This window comes from Lagenorhynchus albirostris, chromosome 11 (genome assembly GCF_949774975.1).
Source record: "Lagenorhynchus albirostris chromosome 11, mLagAlb1.1, whole genome shotgun sequence".
NCBI classification, from domain to species: Eukaryota; Metazoa; Chordata; class Mammalia; order Artiodactyla; family Delphinidae; genus Lagenorhynchus; species Lagenorhynchus albirostris.
This window is the reverse complement of record NC_083105.1, coordinates 87,700,505-87,721,503: the sequence shown is the minus strand read 5'-3', so window position 1 is coordinate 87,721,503 and position 20,999 is coordinate 87,700,505. Positions and strand designations below refer to the sequence as shown.

Sequence of the window (20,999 nt, the reverse complement as noted above, 5' to 3'; positions counted from 1 at the left end):
TCCTCTTCTTCCTTTCCTGCTTGCTTCTAGTTTAAGCTGGCAAGACCACAAAGTTAGCAAAATTCTTCCTCGTTATTTATTCCAAAGGCAACATTTAAATTTATTCTTTGCTATAATGAGGCTTAAACTGGAGGGATTGAGAAAGAATGCTGGCTACAGAGTCCCAAGAGCAGGACTGCTTAATCAGATATCCTGGTCGATTTTAATTGAAAAACTTTGCCGACTTACTGTGGTAAAATGAGGGAACTTCACATCAAGTTATGTCTACAGAATTGTGATCTATTGTGAAATAAAAACATTATCTAATCAACTGCATGGGTTTGAATTAATTTTTTTTTTTTTTTTTACTTTAAAAATCAACTTTGACAGATCAGAGTCAAGGAATGTTTTCATAATGGACACTTCATCCAAAGAAAATATCCAGTTATTCAGCAAAAATTCAATGCAACCTGTTGGGAGGCCTTCCTTTAAAACAGAATATCCCTCCTCAGAGGAGAAACAACCCTGCTGTGGTGAACTAAAGGTAACAAACAATTAAATGATAAACAACCATAAGTGGTTAACTAAAGAGATAAGAGAATTTGGTGGAGTCCATGCTCTCAGTTCTTGATCCAGTTATTTTCTACACACCATAGCTAGAGGTGAGAAATTTTTTCCACTTTAAAAAGTGACCTTAGATGCAATTTATGAAAACCACACTTTGCTGGGCAGTGAAAGCAATCTTTGCCTGACTATGTAGGTTAAATTACTAAATATTACTTTCCTGGCTCACTTGAATGCCCCTCCGAAACAGAAAGGAGAGAGGTAATGATATTCATTAAATATCTACCATGTACCAGATGTTATGCTATGCACAGTTGTAACATTCAATCTATGAAACATCCATATTATTCCCATTCTATAAATGAAAAATTTGACTTTCCTGGCCACAGAGTAAGGGACAGGTTTCCCTTTTAAATGGTGCTCAACGTGACTCCAAGTTCCTATACTTTCCTTGCATCAAATATTCACTCAACAAATACATACTTTTTTTTTTCATATAATCTGCCTTATGGATACTCCATCACAGACCCAGGTCTAGCAAAACACACAAGCCAGATATCAAAAAGAATATATTTTTTTCATTGAATAAGAATTTGAGTATGAATTTAACTTGAATATGAACTTAAACACAAAGAATAGTAGTTCTACTTTTTCAGTCTGTTACGTTCCCTGCTAGAACATTAACCATTGCTGTGAAATACACAATAATGAGTATTAGACCTGTGATAAGATGTTGAGTATTTGGTTGATGGTTTTTGTTTTATTTTCTTACCTTTCAATGGCTCCTTCCTCTCTCTGCTTCCCCATGCAATGAATCTTCTTTTCAAAGCCAAGGCATCTTTGAATGCCCTTTGGGGGAGAGGGGGAGAAAGGGTGGAATTCAACATACATTATGAATGAAAGTCTATTTGAATTTTTAGAACTCTACATGAGCTTGAGGTGGGAAGAAGCCTATTACTTTGCTTGAATGAAATCTTCAGTGGTAACAGGCTTGTTACCTGGTTTGTGGTTTGTGTTTCTCTCTGTTTAGTAAATTTCCAGTCATATGTCAGGCTGGAGTTAGACTAAGTGTGACCTGTCATATTTTTCAGGTGTTCTTGGGTGCCCTGTCTTTTGTTTACTTTGCCAAAGCACTGGCAGAAGGCTACCTGAAGAGCACCATCACTCAGATAGAGAGAAGGTTTGATATCCCTTCTTCACTGGTGGGAGTTATTGATGGTAGTTTTGAAATTGGTAGGTATTGCAGATGCCTGACTACTTTTTTTTTTTGCGGTACGCGGGCCTCTCACTGTTGTGGCCTCTCCCGTTGCGGAGCACAGGCTTCGGACGCGCAGGCCCAGCGGCCATGGCTCACGGGCCCAGCCGCTCTGCAGCACGCGGGATCCTCCCGGACCGGGACACGAACCTGTGTCCCCTGCATCGGCAGGCGGACTCTCAACCACTGCGCCACCAGGGAGGCCCTGACTTTACTTTTAAGTACAAGGTTTCTAGGCACGACTTAATGACATCCTCACTGCATTCTGCTGTCTGCTAGTATCAGACTCTATCTGTAAAATCTTATTTGGACAGAGTTTGCCATGGCCTTGTGCTACAGTATAGGCAATTTGTTCTCTCCGAGCAAACAGCAATTAACTTCCTGCCCCAGGTGTTCACTATTATATGACTCACACAAGTTTTCAAGCAGAGTGAGACTTCTCTAGGAGAGAGAGTGAGATGCAGCTGGTATTTTGAGTTAAAAGTATGCAGGAAATGTCCTTACAAAAGAGTTTTATATCCTGGAAGCCCTGTGATTCAAACTTTTCTAGAGCTTCAAAGAAGCTCTAGAAAAATATCTTGTAATGATTTAAGAAGAAGTTAAACTATAAAAGGGGTATTTCTGTCCAGTGGCCTAGAAAGAGGATGAAGGGATTCTATTAACAAGAACACTACAGCAAAACAGGCAATAAAAATTCTACTCTCCGGGTTCTTTGGTTATAGCCATTGACTGTACACTTTGAACTTGAAAAGACCAAGTGATTTTAGTCAGTTTTGGAAGTACTTTAAAGAGTGTAATCCCACTTAGCTTCTGAGCTGATAAACTAAGGGGCTCTGATTCCTTCTTGAAGTAAACAAAATTAATAGTCTCTGTGGTCCTTCCTGCTTGTTGAGACTCAAATATATGCTATAGTAAAATCTCTAATGGCTCCAGGTTCAGCTTCACTTAAACCTTCAGAAGAGTGAAGGAATATATTTCAACTCTTCAACAATTACTATTCTAGTTCTGTTGGGCTGCACCCGCAGGCCAGCAAGCCCTGTGCTTGTCCAGCTTCAAGACCGAAGAAAGAGCCCAGAGTTAGCGACAGAAACATCAGTGGTTTAACGGATAGGGGGAACTTACACGTCTGAAGCAAGGTCCTGGAGCAACAAGCCACTGTGTGCGGCTGACTGCAGGCAGGACATGGCGGCAGTCTTCTCTCCCAGGGAGGAGGGGGAGATTACCAGTTATAGGGGGAATTGACTTCAGGTTGGCTCATTGGTTACCAGGGAAACCAGTAGGTGGCACGCCCCCTCACTGCCGCTTTGACAAGCTATCCTAGTGGAGGTGTTCTGATCTAAAATTAGAACAGTCACTAGCTGAAGGGGCAAATATACAGGAAGGTTGGTAGTGTGAGTAGCGTGTAGATGAAGCAGGCACTGGTTGAGCAGGGAATGTACATAGAGCAAAAGAAGAGCCATCTTGGGTGGCCTGATCATACACGTTCACACTGTATATATCAGTTCTTACCCTAAATATCAGAGAAAGAATTAAAAGAGTGAATAGGTAACCTTTTACCCTCAGGCTTTTACTTCCCAAATCCATCTTTCATCACCCTACCAGAAAAAGATTTCTTGGTTCAGTGCTAGTCAAACATTAACGTTCACGCAAATGACTGGACAATTGTGTTAAAATGCATAGACTGATTCTGTAGGAAGGGAAGTAAGATCCTGCATATCTAACAAGCTCCAATACAATGTTGATGCTATTCATCGATGGGCTGCACTTTGTGTAACAAGTTTCTAAAACACCTGATCATATCACTACCTTGTGTAAGCTAATTGGAGACGCCTGGAGAGTTGATTTATTCCTTGATGACTGCCCTGCCTACAACCCTAAATGGAATGAAAGTCCGTGGAGCGTCAAGGTAAGGGTAACACTGCATCAGGAGAAGAAACAAGTATGAAGAGGAAGCTGGGTGCAAATCAAAAGAATAAATCAGACTTACAGAAAGAAGAAGAAATGAGCAGACAGAAAATTACATATGAAGTGATTCATTGATTATTGCTCACTCTAGATTATAGTATAAAAACATTTTGTAGCTGAAGAGACTTGGGGAGAATCTGGTCCAAATTTTTCTTAGATTCCCAGACCCCAATGCAAAACTTGAGAGGGTCTATATTTAATAGAGAGTACTAATGTTGCACAGGAATAAAAAAAGGGCCCTGAGTCTAAATTCATATTAATTCTTCCAGACCATTCTAAGGATAGAAATTGTTTATTGGATTAGATGCAATAAAAGTCCTCTGACTTCCATTGCAAAACTTTATCCCAAATATCACAGGTTTGCTCTAGCTATTTGCAATCCCTAGTTTTCCAGAAAAGTGGGTTTCCTGACCATAATTTTAATTTACTCCTTTTGCCTCTCTTCATATTCCTTCCTTCCAGAGCTCTGGACCCATTCCCACCCTCTGTCTCTAGCTTTAAATTTTTCTATTTTTTGCAGAACAATTTCATGTATCCTTTGACATCAATTGGCATTATCATCTAACATCTGCCTACTGGATACTCAATTTCTTCCCAAGTAAAGTATTTTCTTGTAACAAGGACTCTTTCTCCAAAAATGACAGAGAGTTTCCAAGAAAATAAAATGTTTTCTTATCAAGACCTACTAATATTTGCAGATATTAATTCTTTGTTTCAAATATTTTTCCATGTATTTTCTTCTAAATATTTAAAACTTTTGCCTTTTACATTTTAGTATTTAGTCAACTTGACATAGATGTTTTTAGATGCACTGTGTTTTGTTTGTTTGTTTTATAAATTTATTTATTTTTGCTGTGTTGGGTCTTCGTTTCTGTGTGAGGGCTATCTCTAGTTGCGGCAAGCGGGGGCCACTCTTCATCGCGGTGCGCGGGCCTCTCACTATCGCGGCCTCTCCTATTGCCGAGCACAGGCTCCAGACGCGCAGGCTCAGTAGTTGTGGCTCACGGGCCTAGCCGCTCCGCGGCACGTGGGATCCTCCCAGACCAGGGCTCGAACCCGTGTCCCCTGCATTAGCAGGCAGATTCTCAACCACTGCGCCACCAGGGAAGCCCAATACACTTTGTTTTTTAAGGCAGTTTGGGGTTCACAGCAAAAGTGAGCAGAACGTACGAAGATTTCCCATAAACCCCCTGTCCCCACACATGCACGGCCTCCCCCATTATCAACATCCCTCACCACAGTGGTACATTCATTACAGTTGATGACCTACAGTGATACCTCATTGTCATCCACAGTCCAGAGCTGACGTTAAGGCTCACTCTTGGTGTTGTATACTCCGTGGGATTGAACAAATGTATAATGACATGTATCCACTATTATAGTATCATACAGAGCACTTTTAATGCCCTAAAAATCCTCTGTGCTCTGCCTATTTATCCATGCCTACCCCCTACCCCTTGGAAACCACTGATCTTTTTACTGTCTCCATAGTTTTGCCTGTTTCAGAATGTTATACAGTTGGAATCATACAGTATGTAGCCTTTTCAGATTGGCTTCTTTCACATGGCAATAAGCATTTAAGGTTCTTCCATGTCTTTTCATGACTGGATAACTCATTTCTTTTTAGCACTGAATAATAATCTATTTCTGAATGGACCTTAGTTTATTTATCTATTCATCTAGTGAACTTCTTGATTGCTTCCAAGTTTTGGCAATTATAAAGAAGGCTACTGTAAACATCTGTGTGTGCAGATTTTTGTGGGGACATAAATTTTCAACTCTTTTGGGTAAATACAAAGGAGCATAGTTGCTGGGTCTTATGGGAAGAATATGTTTAGTTTTGTAAGATACCCCCAAATTGTCTTCCAAAGTGGCTGTACCATTTGGAATGAGAGTTCAACAATAAATGAGAGTTCTTGTTGCTCCACACCCTCAGCAGCATTTAATGTTTTGGATTTTGGCCATTCTAATAGATATGTAGTGGTGTTTCATTGTTTCTTAATTTGCAGTTTCCTGATGACATACGATGCTGAACATCTTTTTGTGTGTTTATTTGCCATCTGTGTACCTTCTTTGGTGATCTGTCCATCGAGGTATTTGGTCCATGTTTTAAACAGGTTGTTTGTATTCTTATTGTTGGGTTTTAAGAGTTCTTTGTGTATTTTGGATAACAGTCCTTTATCTGATATGGCTTTTGCAAATATTTTCTCTTGGTATGTGGTTTGTCTTTTAAGTCTCTTAACATCATCTTTCATAGAGCAGAAATTTTTAATTTTAATAAAGTCCAGCTTATCAATTTTTTCTTTCATGGATTGGGCTTTTGGTGTTGCATCTAAAAAGTCATCACCAAACCCACGGTCTTCTAGGTTTTCTCTTATGTTATCTTCTAGAAGTTTTATAGTTTTGCATTTTACATTTAGGTCTGTGATCCATTTTGAGTTTATTTTTGTGAAGACTGTAAAGTCTGTGTCTAGATTCAGTTTTGTTGTTTTTTTTTTGCATGTGGATGTCAAGTTCTTCCAGCACCATTTATTGAAGACTACCTTTGCTCTATTGTATTGCCTTTATTCCTTTCTCAAAGACCAGTTAACTGTATTTATGTAATCTGTTTCTGGGCTATCTATTCTGTTCCATGTATCTATTTATCTATTCTTTCACCAGTGTCACAATGTCTTGATTACTGTGGCTTTAGAGTATGTCTTGAAATTGGGTAGTGTCAGTCTTCCAACTCTTGTTTTTCTGCAATATCTTGTTGGCTATTCTGGGTATTTTATTTGTCCATAAAAACTTTAGAATCAGTTTGTCACTATCCACAAATAACTTGCTGTGATTTTGATTGAGACTGCATTGAATGCATAGGAAAGAAATGACATCTTGACAATACTGAGTCTTCCTATCCATGAACATAAGATATCTCTCCATTTATTGAGTTATTTGATTTCTTTAGTCAGAGTTTTATAGTTCTCTTCATATAGATCTTGTACATATTTTGTTAAATTTATACTTATTTCATTTTAGGGGGTGCTAATGTAAATGGTATCATGTTTTTAAATTCCTGCTTTTCACTGCTGACATATAGGAAAGTGATTGACTTCTGTGTATTAACCCTGTATCTTGCAACCCTGCTATAATCATGTATTAGTTACAGGAGTTCTTTTGTTAATTCTCTCAGATTTTCTACAAAAATGGTCATGTCTTATGGGAACAAAGCTAGTTTTATTTCTTCCTTCCCAATCTGTATAACTTTATTTCTTTTTCTTGTCCTATTGCATTAAGTAGGACTCCCCGTACAATATTGAAAAGCAATGGTGAGAGGAGATAGCCTTGCCTTGTGCCTGATCTTAGTGGAAAAGCTTTGAATTTCTTACCATTAAGTATGATATTAGCTGTAGTTTTTGGTAGTTTTTTTTTTTAATCAAGTTGAGGACATTCCTTTCTCTTCCAAGTTTATGGAGTTTTTTTTTCTTTTTTTTTTAATCATGATTGGTTGTAGAGTTTTGTCAAATGCTTTTTCTGCATATATTGATATGATCATGTGATTTTTCTTCTTTAGCCTGTTGATATGATGGATTACATTAATTGATTTTCTAATGGTGAACCAGCCCTGCAAACCTGGGATAAATCCCGCTTGGTCTTAATGTACAATTATTTCTACATATTGTTGGATTTGATTTGCTAATATGTTGTTGAGGATTTTTGCACCTATGTTCAGGAGAGATATTAGTTTGTTGTTTTCTTTTCTTGTAATGCTTTTTCTGGTTTTTGTATTAGGGTAATGTTGCACTTGTAGAATTAGGAACTGTTCCCTCTCTATCTTCTGAAAGAGATTGTAGAGAATTAGTATAATTTCTTCATTAACTGTTTGGAAAATTCACCAGTGAATCTACTTGGACCTGGTACTTTCTGTTTTGGAAGGATATTAATTATTGGTTCAATTTCTTTAATAGATATAAGTATATTCAGATTAACTGTATCTCCCTATGTGAGTGTTGGCAGATCGTGTCTTTCAATTTGAATTCCTCCCTCCCATCCTTTGTATCACTGCTATTATTCATTTTATTTCACTTATACATAAGCAAACATGCATACGTAAGAATACATCATTGAACACATTTTTGATATTATTATTTTGAACAAACTGTTATCTGCTAGATCAATTAAGAATAAGAAAAATAAGTTTTAAATTTACCATCACTTATTTCTTCTCTGATGCTCATCCTTTCTTTATGTAGATCTGAGTTTCTGAATTTTATTATTATTTTTTTCTCTGAAGAGCTTCTTTTAACATTTCATGAAAGGCAGGTGTACTGGAAACACATTTCCTCAATATTTGTCTGAGAAAGTATTTCTTCTTCGCTTTTGAAGGATAACTTCACAGGGTACAGAACTTTAGGTTGGTGGGGGTTTTTTCTCTCAACGCTTCAAAAATTTTTTCTACACTCTTTTCTTGTTTGCATGGTTTCTAAAGAGAAATAAGATGTAATTCTTATTTTCCTCCTCTATAAGTGAGTTTTCTTTTTTTATAAATTATCTCTTATATTTGATTTTCTGTAGTTTGAAAATTATATGTCTAGTTTAGATTTTTTGGCATTTATCCTGCTCATTGTTCTCTTAGCTTCCTGGATCTGTGGTTTGGTGTGTGATATTAATTTGGTAGAAATTCTCAATCGTCATTATTTTAAATATTTCTTCTATTCCTTTGACTCTTGCTTCTCTTTCTGGAATTCCCATTACCTGTATGTTACGCCTCTTATAGTTCCATGTCCTTGGATATTCTGTTCTGTTTTTTTTTTTCCAGTCTCTTTTTCTCTTTGCTTTTAAGTTTTGGTGTTTTCTATTGATATATCCTCAAGCTCAGAGATTCTTTCCTCAACTGTGTCCAGTCTACCAACAAGCCTATCAAAGGCATTCTTTATTTCTGTTCCCATGTTATCGTTCTCTAGCATTTTTTTTGATCTTTCTCAGAATTTCCATCTCTCTGATTTACATTGCCCATTTGTTCTTGCATGCTCTTTAGTTTTTCCATTAGACCTCTTGACATCTTAATCATAGCTGCCTTAAATTCCTAGTCAGACAACTCCAAAATCTCTGCCATGTCTGGTTCTGATTCTTGCTGTCTCTTCAAAAAGTTTTTCTTTTTACTTTCAGTATGTCTTATAATTTTTTCCTTCATAGCCAGAAATGATGTACTGGGTAAAAGGAACTGCTATAAATAGGCCTTTAGTAATATGATGGTATTGTGTGAGGGAGAGAAAGTATTCTATAGTCCTATGGGTCTCAGGCTCTTAGTGAGCCTATGCCTCTGGACTGTGAACTTCAGATGTGCTTCTCAGTCCCCCTATCCCTCATTGATGGGACAGGATAGCTAGTACAGCTGAAGTTGGGTATTTCCCTTCCCCCAGGTCAGTTGGGCTCTGATAATGCCCCAGCAGGTTAGACTCTGGTTACTAGTTTCCCCTAAAAGCAGACTTTCTTAAGAAAAACAGAGTGCTCCAGTGTATTTCAAAATGGTTTCCTTTCCCCTCCCCATGCTGCAAGCACAAAAGTTTTATTCTCCAATATTCACTGTGAGAACCTAATTGAGCTCCTGAAGTAAAACTCACAAAAGAGTGTGTGCCCTCAATCACTGGGCCCCTCTGGAGTTTTTATCTCTCAGAATTGCTGATGCTGAGCCTCCTGCCAGTTATAGTTCAGGTTTTTCTTACCATAACACTTGTTCCCAAGGAGATTTATTGTTGTGGATTTCTGTTCCAGCTGGCCACAATTCTCTCCATTTGCCTATTGGTCTCTCCAATTTTGGGGACAGCAGTTTGCCCTATGACCCCATCTTTCTGACAGATCTAAGAAGAGTTGTTGATTTTTCAACTTTTTACTTGGTGTTAGGATAAAGTGGATACTTCTAGCTTCTTACATGCTGGACCAGAAAAGGCATATCCTTAAAATACAATTTTTTTAAATACAAAGTCAGGTAGCAATCTCTTTATATTATTATAACGAATTGTCCAATCAGCACTAATTCAATATATACTTAACCCAGTTATTTGCAATACCCTCTTTATCATATATTAACTTATCACTTAGGTGTAAATCTTTCCGTAAGTCTGTTGATCCCTGACTCAATACAAGACTGTCTTCTTGATTAATAGTTTTATAATTAGCTCTGTTACTAGGTAGGAAAATTTCCAACTTTTCCATCAAATTTTTTCTTGGCTCTACTTGGCATAGTTTCCTGAAACATCCAATTTTGGTTTGACTGAAATTGCATAGAATTTATATATCAAATCAGATAACTGAAATTTTATGTTATGAGTCTTTCCATCCAAGAACATGGTATATATCTCAATTTAGTTATTCTTTTATATAGCTTTCAGTATTATATTTATAATCTAAAAATATACTACTTATATTTTGTTAATTTATTCCTAAATATTTAAAGTTTTTGTTGCTATTATGAAAAGAATTTTTGTTACATTTCTTATTTAGTAATTCCTGGAATACTGGAAGAGTATTAATATCTAATGTTATACATATACAGCAGTCTTGCTGAATTTATGTTAATTTTAATTGATTGTCTATAGATGCTGTAGAGTTTCCTGAACAATCATATTGTCTGAAACAGAAGACAACTGTATATCATCCTTTCCAATTATTAGATTTATTATTTCTTGTTCTTGCCTTATTGCATTGGGCTCAGTACTATGTCCAATAGAAGTAGTGACAGTGGGCATCCTTCTCTTGTATCTTAACTTAATGAAAATACTTTAAAATTTTCACCATTAAACAATATCTGTGCTGTGCAGTTTTTTTTTTTTTTTTTGCAGTACGTGGGCCTCTCACTGCTGTGGCCTCTCCTGTTACGGACAGAGCACAGGCTCTGGACGCGCAGGCTCAGCAGCCATGGCTCATGGGCCCAGCCGCTCCGCGGCATGTGGGATCTTCCTGGACCAGGGCACGAACCCGCGTCCCCTGCATCGGCAGGTGGACTCTCAACCACTGCGCCACCAGGGAAGCCCTGCTGTGCAGTTTTGATAGATACAGTTTAAAAGTTAATTTGCTCAGATTTTTTCTTATTATAAATGGTTAATTATATTAAATGTTTTACATCTCTCAAGATAACCATGGAATTTTTCCTCTTCCATTATTTAATATAGAGCTTTAATTAATAGATTTGTTTCTTATTTGGTGGTACCCTTGCACTCCTAGAATAAACTGCATTTGGTCTCTTCTTTCATTGTGCTTGTCTAGTTTGAATTGCAAGGGTATATTGGTCTTATAGCATGAGTTGGGTAGCCTTCTTTTCTGTTATCTGAAGTACTGTGTGTGGGTGTGGGGAGAGAAAGAGAGAGAAAAAGAGGAAGAGAGAAAGAGAGAAAATCTAGTACTTGAAAATTTGATAAAATGTATTTGTAAACCTCTCTGGACCTGTTGTCTTTTTCAGAAGTTAGTGATAGTAGATGTGAAAGAATATTGATATCCAACTTGATTTTTTAAAGATTATACATCACTATTTATTTCCTAAGTGTATCTTCTGAGAACTCAGAAAAGATACTAAATAAAGGAAGCAAAAACTTCTACAGACATCACAGAAGCTCAAATGGTATTATGTAGTGTTTGGCATACCCACTAATGTAACACAGAAACAGCCTGTAAACATGAGTCCTTTACTGTGACATGTTGGTGGTATGGGAGTTGGGGAGGGAGATACTGGTGGTGGTGGTGGGGACACATTACCTATAAACTGAAAGTCAACTTTCACTTCAGTTTGGTTTATTTACTGTGACACATTAGCAAAACTATAGACATAATTATCAATATGGTACAAAATTTCTTCTACTAAGTACTTAAATGTCAAATGAGAAATTTCATACTCAAGTTTTTTTGATATGCAAATTCAAAAGAGCTTAATTCTTCCTGGAGCCATAAAGCCTGGAGCCACTGTAGCCTAGAGCAAGCTTTTTTCACTATTGCTATTGCCCTCAAGGTTACAAAAATTGCTGCTCTTTTTGCACTTGACTAAAGCTGGCAATGTGAATAAACAGTAGTACATTAGATGATTGCTTACAGATGTAAGGAAACTACTCTTTCTGGAAAATTGAAAACATTGAGAACGTCAAAGCAAGGCCACCCAACAGCCATCACAATCAATTGCTGGAGAATTGCTAAGTTTTACTTTATCTAACACCACAGTCCTTAAAAACTAAATATTCCAAATGCAAATAGCTAAAACTTTAAAGCCCCTTGAAATCTAAGACCCTAAGCAATGTTTATCAAAGCATGTTCCAGGAACCATCTCTGTCAACACATTTGAACTAGTATTAAAAATGCAGATTTCTTGGCCTGCATCCCTCTCCCCAATCCATGAAATCAGAAACTGTTGAGAGCTGTCAAGATTCTGCATTTTTAATGTTTCCATTTCCCCCACCACTCCTTTCCAGTAATTTTTGTGCACAACAAGGCATTAGAAAATCTTCCTTAAAGGATGTTTAATCAGTTAACACCATCATCAACTAAAAGTAATTTATCACATCCTTCACTACAGATATTTTAGAAAGGCTTAAGTCCCACCTTCAAAAAAATGTATTCTTTATTTTTTTTAAAAAGAGATGGTATAATTTATGGAGACTTTCTATTTTATAAAATTTGTATTATGAGCATACATTGAGTTTATATAATTGATGTATTTCTGAAGTTATGTGGAGTAATTTTTATTTGTATTTTGAATCTTATATTTTTATAAAAATTATATAAATATGCATTTCATAATTTGATTTCATTTAAAGTGAGGTACAGTTGTGTTTGTTTTTTCTTTCGGAAATATCAGCTAAAGCAATACTATATGATGTATGTTTCAAGAGCGAATGGGAAACCAATAGAAGTTTTAATAGAAAATGTGAACAAATGAAGAGTAATACAGTTTACTTCAAAATCACCAAGGAAAACTTAAGAGAACAACTAAAGGAAGTCTTCTACAATTTGATTTACTGATAAAACACTTTAATTTGGACACATAATTAGGGTGGATGAAAACAAGGTAGAAGGGTTGTTTATAAAAATATCAATATTTTGATAAAAGGATGAGATGACTGAAATAATGAGTCTGAAGATAGTTCCAGTCATCTCAGATTAAAGGAAAGAAAGACAAATGATGGGGAAGATGGTGGGAGATGGTTTAGTCAAAACAAAACATTGCCAAACCTGCTACAGACATTCATTCATTTAGTTATAGTCATTTAGTTATGCTGATGACTTTTTCTAAGTTGTCTAACTTATGAACATTTTATTCTTTTCCCCAAAGGAAATCTCCTAGTTATAACATTTGTTAGCTACTTTGGAGCCAAACTTCACAGGCCAAAAATAATTGGAGCAGGGTGCCTAATCATGGGCGTTGGAACATTGCTCATTGCAATGCCTCATTTCTTCATGGAGCAGTAAGTCTAAAGCAAACATCTTTTTCTTGCCTTAACAAACAACTGCATGATGATTACAATTAATTATTTAAATTTAAGAAAATAACTCCTGTCTTAAACCATGATAATTTATATCTTATTTTTATTACATCCACTTTGGGCAAAATTTCAAAATGCTAACAATTTCACTTATGATTTAATAATCTGTAAAAAATTTTTTTCAATATACTACTATGTATTTATGTCAACAAAATTTAAAGGGAAAATTTCACTATTATGCCTTCTTTCAAATGCTTTAACTTAGATGTGGAGGCAAAATATATAAGTAAAGAGAAAGTAATAAATTATGTGGTAAATGTCAAATGAGTGTCAAAGGGGTAATAAATGAATGCTACAGACAGTATGCTGGATCATGGTACAATTGACTGGTAGATCATTGACTTAGGGATACATGCTCAACTGAAATAACTATATGATGTTCAAATATTATCTCATAGAACTTTCTCAGTGGAAGTGGGGGTGCTTGTATTCTTTAACCCTGAAGTTTACTGTTGATACTTTTGTTAGTTCTTGCATACAACTTTAGTATTTCCAAAGATTTTGTCATATCATTTCACCTTTACAACAACCTGTGAGGCAGGAGAGCATATTTTATCTTTTTTAAATTTTAGAGCTAAGGACCATGACCTAGAGAGTCTGGTGACCTTCTAGGGGTTAGGTGTCTTCTAATTATAGAACTGGATTCTTAAAACCAGCATTAGGACTTCTTCACACATATATATGTTGCTTCTCCTCTGTGGTCTCCCATTGTCTACTGAGCCAAGTGACTACCAAGAGGTTTTAAAGCAAGAGAATGTTTTAGGAAATTATATATCAAGTAATTCTTTGATGACTGTCCACTCTAGACCATCATACCATGACATTTGAGATCTGGAGAGACTTAGAAATGATCTGGTCCAAACTTTTTCTTGGATTCCCAGGTCACTTATATAATTTGATTTTGACTTCTGTGTCCAATCTGTAAAGATCACAGAATCCTCTGTGTGGGATCTTTCCTACCTATTTGGGTGGTTTCTCTGGCCCCTTTGTCTTTACATGAAGAGGGATCTGTGGCTTCAAGACTTCTGCCTACTCTTTGGACACCTATCTGGCCTCCTTTCCACAGGGCAGAAGTTTCCTTAGATCACTGAGGTTATGCAAAGGTGTTATATGTGGCCAGTGGGTAAGGAGCAGACAAAGGAGAAGGCTGAGGAAAAGGGTCTCCAGTCCACCTAACTCCTGACTGATCCATAGCTGTGTTATCTGTTCTAGTCATTGAACTTCCATGCAACAGTTCGCTCAGAGTGGGGGAAAAGAGTTCCACTACTAAAAATATTAAAATTTCAAAGTAGGTTCAGAGGCTAGATAAATCCTTGACCCTTGACCTAACTCATTCTGCAGTGCATCAGTAGCTCTTCTACCTGAATTTGGGCATGTCATCTAACCTTCCTAGGCCTCAGTTTATAATACCTTAAAATAGGTATTACAGGTATTAAAAATAATACTTAGCTTGTAATGTTGTTGCAAATATTAAATGGAATGACACAGGTAAAATGCTTACCAAGTTTCCTGACACAACTAGGAGTTGTGTCATTCTTGTTGTGTGTTGTTTTCAACCCTCCTCAGATAATTAAGCCAGCTGGTTTTAACCAGAGATAGCAATGAGTTGTCTCAAAGGTGTTGCATTGAGATTAATAATAGTGTTACTTCAAGTTGATGACAAATATAACGTAATAATACAAGAAAACCAGAAGGAGAAGTATAGCTAAGAGAAGCCAGACAGGCTAGTGCTGACAAAGGGTGCCAAACAAACACAGATTCTTATCAACCACCTTTTATATGTTGAAAGATATATTTGTTCATTTATTATTTAGTGTCTGCCATTTGTCTGGTACTGTGCCAGGTAATGGGGAAAAAACAAAATGAAATAAAACAAAAAAAACCCCATACACAGTTCTTTCCTTCATGAAGTTTGCTGTCTACTGAGGATTACTACAATAACTTCTTTCCAACCTTTCACAGCATTAGTCACTAACTGGGTACTTGTCCAAAATGTAATTTTTGTTCTGCCAATGAGGAGTGTACTCTGCCTGCCTAGCAGACATACCCTCAATGTGCAACTAAACATACTATTAATTATAGATATCAATTATTGAGGGACTACCCCCAACAGACTGTGTTCAGCCTTATGTGTGTTAGTTCATCTAACTCATGAATTTTTTTTAACATCTTTATTGGAGTATAATTGCTTTACAATGGTGTGTTAGTTTCTGCTTTATAACAAAGTGAATCAGTTATACATATACATATGTCCCCATATCTCTTCCCTCTTGCGACTCCCTCCCTCCCACCCTCCCTATCCCACCCCTCTAGGTGGTCACAAAGCACTGAACTGATCTCCCTGTGCTATGCAGCTGCTTCCCACTACCTATCTATTTTACGCATCTAACTCATGAATTTAATAAATATGTATTGATCATTGTTCTAGGTAACGGGGATAGAATAGTGACAAAAATCTCTGCTCTCACGGATCTTACTAGGAAGAGATAGATAATAAATAAACAGACAAATAATGAGGTATGCCAGAAATGTTAAGTGCTACAGAGAAAAATAACCCAGGGAGACACATAAGAGTGTGCAGAGCGTTGCAGTTTAAAGTAGGGTTTTCAGGGGATGGCTCACTGAGATGGTGACCTTTGTGAAGGGCTGAAAGAGATGAGGAGACAGCCATACAGACATCTGGGGAAGAAGATTCCAGGCTAAATGAACAGTGAATGGGACATTCCTGCAGGAGGAGGCAGTCAGGCATGTGGTTTACTGCAGGGATGAGCAAGGGGACAGCGTGAGGGGGTACAGAGGAGACGTCAAGGTTGTATCTCAAACTCTGATGGACACTGGAATCACCGGAGGCTCTTGGTAAAATGTAGATTCTGATTCAGTAGCTCTGGGGTTGTACAAATTAGCATGTACAAATCTCAGCCTGTTGCTCAGATATAAAAGAAATATATTTTCCCCCCAAACTCAATTTGATTTGTGTTCAGCCCCTTTTCATCAGAATGGCAAAATCATAATCTCAGTCAATTTGTCCCTAACCTCTATCCATGTTCCCAGGGGTTGCTTACATTGCAGGGAGCTTTACATGATAGTAAAGGAGATTGTGGGAGGGGAGGTCTTGGTGTTATCAGTAGTCCTCTGTCAGCTGATGCTGCTGGTCTGCAGACCACACCTCGGGTAGTAAGGACACAGATCGTTGCAAAGACTTTACCTCCTCAGAATGGGATGGGAAGACAGAGGAGAGTTTTGAGCAGAATGACACAATCTGACTTTTTTTTTTTTTTTTTTTTTTACGGTACGCGGGCCTCTCACTGTTGTGGCGTCTCCCGTTGCGGAGCACAGGCTCCGCGGCACATGGGATCTTCCCGGACCGGGGCACGAACCCATGTCCCCTGCATCGGCAGGCGGACTCTCAACCACTGCGCCACCAGGGAAGCCCCCTGACATATTTTTAAAGGGACACAGTGACTACAGATTGGGAAAATAACTCTGGAGGGGCAAATGTGAAAGCAGAGAGACTGTTTAGGAGGCTACTGTAGAACTTCACACATATTGTCAGTTGGGGTTGGAAGCCAGGTCAGAACTAATATCCCTGATTTAAAATCATTTATACCATTGGTCTCCTGTTCAATTGTTTGTCTCATCCAATAGAACCTAAATAGGCACAGACCATATCTATAATCCCCATTTTACAACTAAGGAAAACGAAATTTGGACAGGTTAATTGATTTTTCTCAGTGTCATAGAAAGTAATTAGTGACACAGGCGGCACTTACATAAAATTCTATTTATTCAAAATCTAAATAATTATGTGTGCAGCAGTTGCCTTTTGATAGATTAAACTGAAAGCTCAAGTAATTAAAAATTTTCAAAATACTACATAATTGCTATTGACAGTCATCTTAAAGAGTCTTTAGGCATTATAATAGTCTCTGTTATCTCTGGAATTATATTAAAGAAAGAAAATTATATTTACCATGATTTTAATACTAAATGCTCTCCTCTGTAGCTAGAAATTAAAAAACAGTTATCCTCATTAAGTGGTTCTTAACCAATTTTGGTCAAGGACCCATTTTGATAAAAGTGACAAAAACTATGAACCTCTTCCCTTAAATACTCACATACATACAAAAATGTTCTTACTTTTCCAGTGGGGTTCATAGACCCACTGAAGTGTAGGTTATGCAACACTGATAATAAGGTAACTGACTTATCAATCTGAATATATTAGTAACTCAATACATCTTGTCCCTATCACGCTGAATAGGTTTTTACTATTGATATTTCAAACATCACTATGATTATTAGCCTTTAGTGACATAGTGCCTGAACAAAATGAGAATCAAGGTGATGTGATGTCCTTTTATCAGGTACCTCTACTCTGAAGGGTGCATGTAGGGCAAAGAAATTGGCTCCTCAAGGATAATTTGAGAGGGAGTATGGCACTGGGGGGCCGTAGATAGAATGATCGCAACCCTACCATTCGGCACTGGCTCTTCAATCCAGCTGCTATGGTAACCTTATAAACAGAGGAAAGGGTGAAATTAGAAATAACTTAGAGCCAGATTAATAAACTGAAGAGGAAAAGGATACCATCTAGAAAAATGGTTCAAAAAGCCCATGTATCATTATCAGTTCTCTAGAAACCACATTTCAGGTGTTCTACTCCATTTACAACTCTAAGTACAGTGTGCCAATGGCCATGATTGTTAAATTATTGCTTTTAGAGATAATCATGATTTTATGAAAGGTTGGATATTTTTTCACCGATCGAGGTGATTACAGTCACTATTTTATATTAAAATGAGCCTCTCTAAATCATTCTTTTATTTTCTTTCATGACACTGGGTAATTGGTTCAGATATGGTGTAATATCCGTGAACTAAATGCTGGTTTGGTTTAGTGATTCAGATTCTGCAAGAGCTATAAACTCAACCAGGTCCCCTACTGAGTCAAGTAGTACACATATAATATTTTTAGCATGATGTTAAATGAGCTCGTAGTAAAGAAAATGCTTTTTTTATACAGGTACAGATATGAAAGGTATTCTCCCTTCTCCAATTCCACTTTCAGCATCTCTCCATGTTTCCTGGGGTCAAACAGTCCATTACCAATGTCAGTTATGGAAAAATCACAATCCAAAATAAATAATGGTAAGATGATTATTTTTTACTTGACTACACAAGCTCTTTTGAAAGACGTTATAGGTGCTTTAATATGAACAAAAAGTATCTATGTGATTTTTTGCTGTCAAAAGCTTTACTACTTAAGTTGAGATATTATAGTGCCATAAAAATTCCTAGAATATAAAGCAGAGATGAGATCCTAAGAAAATATGCAGACAATCAAATATTATGGGAAGATGGGGCATTAATTGCTGGTGACTGAGCAAAGCTTCCAGTGGTTCCAAACAAGGAAAGCTGTGAAACAGGGTAAAACTAGTTTAGCATGTACAAACCTCAGCCCGTTGCTCAGATATAAAAGAAATCTATTTTTTCCCCAAACTCAACTTGATTTCTGTGTTCAGCCCCTTTTCATCAGAATGGCAAAAACATAATCTCAGTCAATTTGTCCCTAACCTCTATCCATGTTCCCAGGGGTTGCTTACATTGCAGGGAGCTTTACATGATAGTAACGGAGAAGACTGTGGGAGGGGAGGTCTTGGTGTTATCAGTAGTCCTCTGTCAGCCTAAATATCTAAAATCCCTCTGGCCACAGTGTTTGTTCATACATGTCATCTTGGGGTCATCTTATGTCCATGTTCGTGTCCTTTTTAGCACAGTGGCTCTCTCTGATGCAAAAGTGACCATCATGGAAACATGGAAATAATTCTGCTTTCCACACAAGAGAGGATTTGGGGAATTTCGTTAGCATATCCAGAATTCCACATGGCTGACCCATACTGCAAAGCAAGGCTATGTGTGGGCCACCCTTGGGAGCATGGGAACCATCTCTTCTGTGTTACTCTAGGCATTGGAAACCCTGTGAAGAGGCAGGGGCACGGATGCCTAGCTATACTGTGCAGCCATCTCATCTTCAGGATCTTGCTACCTCCCTGAGTTCTTCCTGGCCACAGTGGCACAGGTTCTCTTCACTCATGGAGTCCATGAATCTACCCACAGGTGTCTGCTATGTCTCTGGGGTGCTGCACTGGCAGGTGCTCAAATCCTCTCTCCATAGCCTTTTAGCATAAATATGCTCAACACCTCCTCCCCGCCACCCTCATCTTACTCCCTACCCCTGGGCTGGGGAATCCATTTCTACAGAGGCAGTGTGGAAGTTCTTCTTTATATACCTGCTACTCATCTAAATCTTTCATCTACACCATAAAACCTTTTCACTCCCCTAACATCCTCATTAATGCTTCCTTCTGAGATGTCCTTTTCCTGGTCAATGAACCTGAGGAGTCTGGCTGTTTGAATGAAGGGAAGGGCCAAAAGATTAAAAGAAATATTGAAATATGAGGGGTGAAAATGGGGTGATCATAAACATGTAAACAAATGTACCCTGTCATGCTATATGAAAAGAAAGCATTCTAGAAGAAAAAGCAAATGTGAAAGAAGGTAATAGGTAAATTCAGGAGGGCATATAAAAATCAATGGATGAGAACAGAGGGCTTGTTTATATAAGAATATAATGGACAGTAAGTTTAATTCAGGTCCATATAAAGAGGCAAGGAGATGAGCTAAAGAATTTGGACTTTCACCTGTACACAATGTAGTCATTGAAGATATTTTATTTTGTTCTTGGTTCTGACAGTCAGGGGAGAGGCATGGTGTAAGTGACAATACAACTAGTTAGGAAATACTTAAGCCTTTAATGTTAAAAAGAGAGGCATAGGGTTTAGGGTGGGGAATAAAAATTTTTTAATGTAAAGAGACGAGTTATTAGGCAGGTCCAGAGTCTAAGATTCACAACTCATCCTTTTCTTTCCTTTAGATGAGATCCTGCTCCCTTAAAGTCATAGATTTATGTGGATATTAGACATAGTGGACACAAGGCTTATCCTAAAGGGGTTCGTGGGGTAAATAGAGGACTCTTCTCAAAAATGCTTTGCGCACAAACCCCATTTCACCCAAATACTCTAGAACAGAGCTCTCCACGGGAACTTCTGTGATGATGGAAATGTTCTGTATCTATACTGTCCAGTACAATAGCTATTAGTTGCACAAGACTACTGAGTACTTGAAATATAGCCAGTGTGACTGAGAAATGGAATTTTAATTTCATGTAATTTTTATTAATTTAAATTTCAATAGCCACATGTGGCTTGTAGTCGCTGTACTGGAATGCACAAAGCTAAGGTGTCTACACTTATCTACAAGACTCCTCTACCAACAAGCATAGAACCCCACAAATGTCAGGGCTGGAACTGACATTGGAATCAATTTTTTTTTTTTTTTTTTGTGGTACGCAGGCCTCTCACTGTTGAGGCCTCTCCCGTTGCGGAGCACAGGCTCCGGACGCGCAGGCTCAGCGGCCATGGCTCACGGACCCAGCTGCTCCGCGGCATGTGAGATCTTCCCAGACCGGGGCACGAACCCGTGTCCCCTGCATCGGCGGGCGGACTCTCAACCACTGCGCCACCAGGGGAGCCCTGGAATCAATTTTTAAAAAGGAGTCCCCATTATATTTTGGGGAGTGGAATAGAAATCCAGAGAAGATAAGCGAAAAATCCCTGGTCACTTGGCTACATTTCTAGAAGAGGCAGAATCAGAACTAAAAGCAACATGACT

At 37.7% G+C, this 20,999-nt stretch overlaps 1 protein-coding gene across 3 annotated transcripts in view; it reads left to right on the top strand.

Moving 5' to 3' along the window:
* Positions 1–394: 394 nt before the first annotated feature.
* SLCO1C1 (solute carrier organic anion transporter family member 1C1) overlaps positions 395–20,999 on the top strand; it is a 47,503-nt gene continuing 26,898 nt past the window's right edge. For all 3 annotated transcript variants that reach the window (XM_060165335.1, XM_060165334.1, XM_060165333.1), the window contains exons 1-4: positions 395–523; positions 1,635–1,776; positions 13,059–13,191; positions 18,292–18,416. In XM_060165335.1, the coding sequence (XP_060021318.1) occupies positions 395–523; positions 1,635–1,776; positions 13,059–13,191; positions 18,292–18,416 (529 nt within the window). The remainder of the gene's footprint in view (positions 524–1,634; positions 1,777–13,058; positions 13,192–18,291; positions 18,417–20,999) is intronic.